This window comes from Lathyrus oleraceus, chromosome 3 (genome assembly GCF_024323335.1).
Source record: "Lathyrus oleraceus cultivar Zhongwan6 chromosome 3, CAAS_Psat_ZW6_1.0, whole genome shotgun sequence".
NCBI classification, from domain to species: domain Eukaryota; kingdom Viridiplantae; phylum Streptophyta; class Magnoliopsida; order Fabales; family Fabaceae; genus Lathyrus; species Lathyrus oleraceus.
In genome coordinates this window covers 471,696,396-471,705,568 of record NC_066581.1, presented here as the reverse complement: position 1 = coordinate 471,705,568, position 9,173 = coordinate 471,696,396, and the positions used below count along the sequence as shown (strand labels likewise).

General features: G+C 35.1%; 1 protein-coding gene across 1 annotated transcript; it reads left to right on the top strand.

The window, feature by feature from the left end:
- The first annotated feature begins 6,187 nt into the window (after positions 1-6,187).
- On the top strand, positions 6,188-8,454 carry LOC127131696 (uncharacterized). Its single transcript, XM_051060612.1, has 4 exons — positions 6,188-6,786; positions 6,976-7,135; positions 7,255-7,825; positions 7,904-8,454. Exons 1-4 carry the CDS (start codon positions 6,188-6,190, stop codon positions 8,452-8,454), a joined length of 1,881 nt encoding a protein of 626 aa, XP_050916569.1.
- The last annotated feature ends 719 nt before the right edge of the window (positions 8,455-9,173 follow it).

Here is a 9,173-nt window from a genome sequence, read left to right as displayed (position 1 = left end):
TTTAAATCATTCAATAATAAAAATAATGAGAATATTTTCTTGTTTTATTTTATTTTTATTTTATTACTATTATTAATCGAATAATATATGTAGTTGATTTTTAACTTGTTATATTTATTTTTATTTTTTCAATCTATGATTTAAGTAATTTGTCTACCTGTACTTCTTTGTCACTAAGTAAGTAAATAACTATATGTTGATATTGATCTAATAAATAAAAAAAGAAATCTTAGTAAATTACCTATTATTTTCTAAATCCGGTTAAATCGTTTTTATTCCAATTCAAACATCTTATCTCTTAGGTTAAAATATCAACAAAAAAAAATTATAAATATACAAAAGAAGAGGACCATTGGAATCTAGCATTCCGGTGGAACCCTCGAACGATCGGTCCCGAGACACGTGTTTTGTATTAACCGTTCATTCTTTTCTTTATTTTATTTTTAGTTTAATTCTAGTTTTAAAAAAAAAGGAGAATTAATATAGAAAATAAATAAAAATAGAATTAACTTTTCACTAAAACTATAATTTTTAGTTTCTTTTTCTTAAAACACCAAATAAAATGAATATTAGTAGAAATTTGGACCTTTTCCTTTATATCTATTTTAATTTTATTTAGATTTTTTTAGTGGATGTTTAGAAGTTCTCTTTTGTTATTTATTTTAAAATTAAAATAAATAAACAAATACATAAGAGTTTTCCATTTATTTTCTTGTATTTAGATTATGTTATAAAAAAATAATAATAATTAAAAAAATATTTTAGTTATTTTCTTTATTATTAGATTATGTCGTAAATAAAAAAACTTAAGTTTAACATTCATTTTATTTTATTATTAGATTATTTCGTAAACAAAAAAATTAAGTTTAACATTTTTTTTCTTTTAATTTGAGATTATGTCATAAAATATTCCAAGAAAAAAGTTTACAATTTATTTTCTTTTAATTTTATATCATGCCATAAAGTACTCTAGAAAAGAGTTTACAATTTATTTTCTTTTAATTTTAGATCATGTCATGAAAATATTGCATAAAATTAAATTTATCATTTATTTTCTTTTAATTTTAGATAATGTCATAAAATATTCCAAAAAAAAAGAGTTTACATTTTATTTTATTTTAATTTTAGATCATGTCATGAAAATATTCCATAAAATTAAATTTATCATTTATTTTCTTTTAATTTTACATAATATCACAAAATATTCCAAAAAAAGAGTTTACAATTTCTTTTATTTTCATTTTAGATCATGTCATAAAATATTCCAGAAAATTAAATTTACGATTTATTTTATTTTAATTTTAGGTTATGTCATAAAAAAATTCCAATAAAATAAGTTTACAAATTTTTTTATTTAAAAATATTCTAAAAAAGAGTTTACCATTTATTTTATTCATATTTTAGATCATGTTATAAAATTGATTAAGAAAAAGCTAATTTAGTTATTTTCATTATTATTTCAAATTATGTTATAAAAATATAAAAAGAGCTATTTTATTTATATTTATTATTATTTTATATTATGTTAGGAAAATAAAAAAGGAGTTATGTTTAATTTATTTTCTTTTGTTATTATTTTAGTTAGATTTTAAAGAGAATAAAAAGAAATATTTATTTGTTTCATCATCAGACTTTTTTTAAAATAAATAATATGCATATGTCTAATATTAAGTTGGTATTATTTTCTCACTTTAGTTTACTAGACATAAAAAAAATATATAATTATATTTTTCTCTAACTTTATTTCTTGCTATTTTCTCTAAATATTTGAATAACCATAGAATTATTATTTTCAAATAATATCATTTTCTTTGTAGTTTTATTTATTATTGTTAGAATATTACGAATAAATAATTAAATAAATATCTAGTAATGATGTCGAGTAATTAATAGAATAAAATATTTATGACTAATTTCTTAAACTTTGATCATACCCCAAGTTGTATCTTATAATCTAATTAATTTGTTTCTTATCCCGATTCAAAAGCTTTATTATTTAAGTTAAAATATTAAAACGTTTTTTTTAATAACTCGAAAGAAGAGGACCATTGGAATCTAGCATTCTGGTGGAAATCCTCGAATGATCGGTCCTGAGCCTCGCGTTTTGGGTTAACCGTTCATTCTTTTCTTTCGTTCCTAAAACACTTTAATTAACTTGGACAAAATAAGAACCGTTGGAATCAAGCATTCTAGCGCAACTCTTTGAACAATTGATTCTTATCAAGTGTTCGTTGTCCATCAAACAATTTTTTTCAATTAATTTGAATGAAAAAGGATCATTGGAATCTAGCATTCCAGTGTAACCCATAATGATTGATCCCGAGGCTTATGTCTCGTTCTCATCAAATATTTGTCATTCACCTATAAAAAATATTCAACCAATCCAACTATTTTTTCACCGCCGTGCGATCTCAAAAATATTTTTAAAACAAAAGAGATCTTGTCCTAAGATGATGCAAGACAATGCTTCGTCCATAATTGTTGAGTTGAGGTAAGTGACGTTTTTCTGAATGTTGATTTGTAAATCCATTCGATGTGATGTATATGTCTGCTCCTCATCTGTTTTGGATAAAACAATATTTCTCGTCGATTAATACAAGATAGCTTTCGCTAAAATCGACCAACAAACAAACATTTTCTACCTAGAACTACGTAAGCCTTGAATTCTCTATTGCATCCGAAGATACATAGGACCGAGATTGCGAAATCTTGTCAGACCCATTAATAAAAAATTTAGGATTAGTTCCTTTCTGCCCCCTAATAATAAAATTCTTTTTAGGTCCTCTATCATTAATTCAAAAACATTTTTGTTCTCTCTTTTTCTATCCCAAATAAGTAAAATATTAGAAACTAACATAAGCTAACATTCAAATCGAAACTATCTAAACGGTTCCCGTTGAATACAACGGACATGAGGGGTGTTAATACCTTCCCTTTGCGTAACCGACTCCCGAACCCAGATATTGGTTGCGATGACCATATCTTATCCTTTCTTTTAGGGGTTTTATCGATATTTTCCCTTTCCCTCTTTGGGAATAAATAAAGTTTGGTGGCGACTCTGTTTAGTCCATCCCACGAGCGTGCGATTGTGCTCCACGAGCGTCGTGTTCTCATTTTTCGAGGTGCGGCAGATGGCGATTCTGCTGGGGACAAGAACATCTCCTAAGCGAGTCAACCCTAGTTTAGTTAGGTTTTTATATATGTGTGGGCTTTGGGTTGGGATATCATGAATAAAGCTCTACACCCGGGCTTTGGAAAAAGAAGAGAGAACACATAAGTTAGAATTGGAAGTTGTGTAGTGTTAGTCCCCAAGGGCCACTCCTTGCGTGCCTAGCATGAAGACTCCCCTAGAGTAGACCTGTTTGTAGATCTCGTTATAAGACAACTAGCTTGTCGCATGACGTTGATTCATGAAGGGTCCATGACTCTATGAGCCCCTCTTAGAACCAGTTTCCTCTTTGGTGGTTGTGTAATGTTGAACTCCAAGGACCTCTCCTTGTTGCACCCAATATGAAAACCCACTCAGAAGAGACCTTTCGTCAATCTTATCATAAAGCGGCTAGCCTGTTGCATGATGTTAATACGATTATGGTCCATGACTCTGGGAACCTTATAAAAAATGTAGAAACTATCCCATGAGTGGGTTTATGGGTAACCAAATTAGAACTATCTGTTAAGAAGCCTACCAAATAGGGTGTTTTAAGTTACCTTATGATATCCCAAAACCAAATATTATGCATTCATAATCATTTTCATAACATCATGATACTCATACTGATTTTGTTTTCAGGGAATTCTTGAACACGCAGTTGTTAGCACAAAACGTTTGTAATGGGTTCAGAAAGAAGGAAAGCATTACCATTCAAAGCTAAAATGCCAGATATTGCTAACATATCAAGACTTTTGAATGAACTTCCCGCATGCTTCAGGGTTACTTTGCAAGGAAAGTTTGGCCAGATTTTGGATCTCCTCTCAGTAGATGTTCAAACACCAGCCATCACCGCTTTGGCTCAGTTCTATGATCCTCCACTTCGAAGTTTTTTATTCCAAGACTTTCAGTTGACTCCAACCTTGGAGGAATTCGACCGACTCTTGGGATTTTCTATGAAAGGAAAGATACCGTATAATAGAATTGGTCAGGTACCTAAGGTAGAGAAGCTAGCCCTTACACTCCACATCCCCATATCTGATACATTGGCTAATTAGAAGAAAAGGGAGAATCTCTTTGGTTTTTGGAGGGCTTACCTAGAAGAAGAAGCAGAAAGGCTGTTTGTGATACATCATTGGGATGCATTAGCAAATATACTATCTCTTCTCATATATGGGCTAGTATTGTTCCCAAACCATGAAGGTTTTATAGACTCAACTGCCATAAGTATCTTTTGGGTCATCTGGAAGGATAAACAAAGTTTGGTTCCTCCACTACTAGCTGACACTTTTCATACTTTGCATACTCGACATCAAAAGAAGAATGGAATGTTGATATGTTGCCTTCCATTGCTCTATAATTGGCTTATCTCATATGTCTTCAAGCCTAATGCTCACATCAGTGAAATGTCCAATGGGGATTGGGCAAGAACTCTGGTGTCTTTGTCTAGTAAGGATATCATTTGGTACCGACACAAGCTGAATGTTGAAGAAATCATTATCAGTTGTGGTAATTTCCCAAATGTACCACTAATAGGATCTAAAGATTGCATCAGCTACAACCCCATGTTAGCTCTGTGACAGTTTGGATACCCTATGTGTGGGAAGCCCGATGATAAAAAGTTAGAAGAGATGGTTTTGAATGATTTGGGAACCAATTATCCTTTTCTCCTCCGTAAGATCATCTGATCTTGGGTAAAGGTGCATACCAAAGGAACAAAATTAGTAAAGAAGAATGGTGCAGCAAGGGTTCCTTATCAGCAATGGGTCTCGGAGAGGATAAAAGTTATGAAGCTCCCTTTTTCTATAGAGATTCCTCTAAAGTATACTTCACCAGAACCAGTCCCTGTTTCTCTTGAAGAGGTGGAAGAACTTTGAGCCATGGTAGCTAAACTTGGAAAGGAGAAAGAGGATCTGGAATCTGAACTCTACAAAGGAACTGGGGAAAATATGATTCTCAAGAGGAAGAGTAACCAAAGGAAGGAACTTTTGGAGGAGAGTCGTAAGAAGAACAAAATTGAGCAAGATCTCAAGGAAAGAGTCTCGGAGTGCCTAGATCAGGCTGATAGTGGATTAGGTTCACTCCATGATGAGTTAGCTAAGGCCAAAAGAGATGGACAAGAATGGAAGCGTTGGTGGGACCTAGCCACTAAGGAAAAGAAGGAGGTAAGGGAGGAGCTTGAAGCCCAAATCCAAGAACTGAAGGAGCAACTTCGAAGCTCCGAAGCTGAAGTGGTGCGTGAAAGACGTCTTAAGGAACGAGCCCAAAGAGCCTCTCAAATATTTCTTAAAGCCTGGGAAGAGAAGTGTGATGAGTTGAATACCAACAAGGAGCTAGCTAGTTATTGGAAGGAACAATATGAGTCTCTGAAGAGCCAAAGCATGGGTTGGCTAAATCATAGGAAGCATTTGAATGAGATATTGGATGAGTATGAATGCACCATCAACCTTTTGCAGCCAAGTGTTGCTGCATACCGTACGAAGTTGGCTAACCTCATAGAGTTTTGTAATGGCGTGGCCATAGACTTACCATGGAAATTAGAAAATGCTCTAGAGGACATGGATGAAAATAAAACCCATCCTTCGGCTCGTGACGTTGTTTTGCTTTGAGAAAGGATGATGCGAAGATTCAAAGAAGAATTAAAGGCCCACAAAGAGCGAGTTGCTAAGAAGACTCTTTAAGTTGTTTACTTCGTGTTATTTCCAATTTTTGTATTTGGCTTAATATTTTATACCCACTTTGACTGTATACTTCATACTTTTTGGCTTCATTGAATGAATGGGTATTGAATTTTTGCATCAACTTCTGACTTTTGTCTTCTGTTTTTGTTCACATTACTTTCAAAGTGCGTGCTCAACAACTGCAATGTTTATAAGAATCCCTAAAAATAAATAAAAATAAAATTTTACAATGCATTCATACATACATTCATGCATTCTCCATATAAATAAATAAAAACTCATTCCGTTTTCTCTATTCAGTTGTTACACACTGAGTCCTCAACACCACTACAACACCAGAGCCAACGCTCGTCAAAGAATGGAAGATCAAGAACAAGAATTGGAGAGAGTAAGCTCAGAACTTGAGGACCTACAAGGAAACATGGGTCAAGTCATGGAGATACTACAAGTCATTAAGGCCAAATTGGACACCCAAACGACGGTCGTTTCAGAAATCACTGGTCCTACGATTGAACCCCAACTTGCAAGGACAATGCCTACTACTTGGCCAGTCTTCGGTTTACCTTCCGACTTTACACCTCCAGTTAAAGGTGCCCCTGGCATGTTACAATCCACTCAGCAAACAGTTCCTCTACCAACTATCGATGAAGCTCATCCCGTGGTCCACACATTTGCACCACCCCTTGTCCATGCACATGTGCAACCTTATTTTGAAGATCAACAACATGCTCCATATTTTTCTGACGAAGATGATGAAAGGAATGAAGACATAAGAGGAATGAAAGAGAATTTCCAGATTCTTGAGAAAAGGTTAAGGGCTATGGAAGGTGACCAAGTCTTTGGTGATGCTGCTAGGGAGATGTGCTTAGTGTTTGGTCTAGTGATTCCTGCGAAATTCAAGACCCCGGATTTTGATAAGTACGAGGGACACCCATGCCCTAAAAGTCATCTTATTATGTACTATCAGAAAATGGCTACGCACGTGGAAGATGATAAACTTATGATACATTACTTCCAAGACAGCTTGAGGGGTGCTCCCTCTAAGTGGTACTTAAGCCTTGACCAAAGTAGAATTCGTTGTTTCCAAGACTTATCTGATGCTTTCATCCAGCATTATAAGTATAACATGGATATGGCCCCGGATAGGAGGCAAATGCTCAACATGTCCCAGAAAGATAACGAGTCTTTTAAGGAATATGCACAACGATGGAGGGAAATGGCCTCCCAAGTCAAACCACCCCTTGTTGAGAAGGAGTTAGCATATTGGTTCATGGATATAGTAAAGCCCATGTTCTATGAAAGGATGGTGAGTAGTGTATCAGCAAGTTTCTCTGACTTGGTTATTATGGGCATAAAAGTCGAGCTTGGATTGAAGAATGGCAAAATGATAACCACCACTGAAACATCTGGTAACAATGTCAAAAGTTTTCCAGAGGTTTTCAAAGAAAGAAAGAGGGTGAAACAAACGCAGTGTCCACCAGTCAAAGAAGGAGTCACTCGTGGAAGAAGCAACATCAATTTGCTCAGCAACAACCAACTTATCTAGTGCAATATATTCAACAACCATATGTGGAAGCAGTCACACCAACTTTCAACCAATCACAAGCTCCTGTCTATCAACCTGTTCAACAAGCACCAGTATACCAGCAAGCACCCACAACACCCATTTATCAACAACCAAGGGCACAGGCTCCACATCCAAAAAATCTTCCAAATCAAAATAGGGTACAAAGAGGTAGACCTCATTTCGCCTCAATCCCTATGACATACACTGAGTTATACCCATCGTTGCTGCATAAAGGGTTGGTGACTCCTAGACCTTTGGGTCCTCCACAAAATCCTTTACTTCCATGGTACAATCAAGACGCCCATTATCCTTTCCATGAAGGTGCCCCTGGGCATGATTTAGAGGGATGTTATACTTTGAAGCATATTGTGCGAGAGCTGGTTGAGAAGAAGATCCTTTCATTCCGAGATGTTGGACCCAACATAAAAAGTAACCCTCTACCGATACATCGTGATGTTAAAGCCATTTAGGATGTTTCTGATGTTTGTATAATCAAAAATGTTGAAGATGTTAAAACTTCGTTGCTAGCACTCCATGCAAAATTGGTAGGAGCTAGTTTGATTGATGCCTATCACAACAACTGTGAAGAATGTGCTCTTTATCCAAGAGGGTGTAAAGTGGTACGAACTGATATTCAAAACTTGATGGATCAAGGTGTCTTACAAGTTTGTGGTCCTGCAACAAACGAGGAAATTTCAGTAATTGAACCCTTTTTCAATCTACAAGAGTCTGTTGAGATAACTTATCAAAGAAAATACGTTGTTCATCCATCACCCATGGTAGTTTGTATGCCTACCCCCTTTCCCTTCGAAAGCACCAAGGTTGTGCCGTGGAAATATGACATAACTGTGGTGGATGGAGTGGTAGATGGAGATCCCAAAGAGGTTGAATGTGAGAAGAGCTTGGAGAATGTTGACGCCAATATCACTAACATCGCAGATACGAGCAGAATGACCCGTAGTGGTCGGATTTATACTCCTGATTTCAATATAATCCCTCAAGAACCGATAAAAGAAGCTACAACTGCAGAGCCTACCCAAGAATCTGGAGGGGTATAGTCAGCGGTGCAATCAGGTGAAGCGATTGAATTTCTGAAAATGATAAAGAAAAGTGGCTACAAGATAGTCGGTCAGCTACATCAAACACCGTCAAAAATATATATCTTATCCTTGCTTTTGAATTCCCAAGCTCATAGGGAGGCTCTACTGAAAGTGCTTGCTCAAGCTCATGTTACTCAAGATATAACGGTTGGCCAATTCGATGGGGTGTGGAGCGGGGTATTCGTTACCATTAGAGATATTGACTAAATCTAAGGTAAACCATACAAGTCGAGTCGCCACCGCACTTCTATTTATCCAAAGGAATGGTTAGAAAGCGAACAAAAACCTAAAAGTTTTATCGAATCAAAAACTAGTAAAAATGTCAGAGATTGGGGTAAGGGGGGTTGGTTATGCAATGGGAAGGTTTTAAGCACCCAAAACATCCTAGGTACTCCTAGGGAGCCCTTTTCACATTTGTTGTAAGGTTGATATTTTGTGAAAATTGTTTGTGCAAACATGATTGAAGAGATGAGAAGAGAATGTACAAGTTATTTACATTTTGTGTTTGGATGGATAAACCCATTGCCTACGTACCATCTTAAAAAAAGATTAGGATCAAAACCTCGTAGTTCGGGGTAAAAATCTCAAAATGAGTTGGTGAATTGATTGGTCCAAAAGCCTTAAGGTCTTTTGTTATCCAAGGGAGAAAACTCAACCTAAAACCACAAATCCACCAT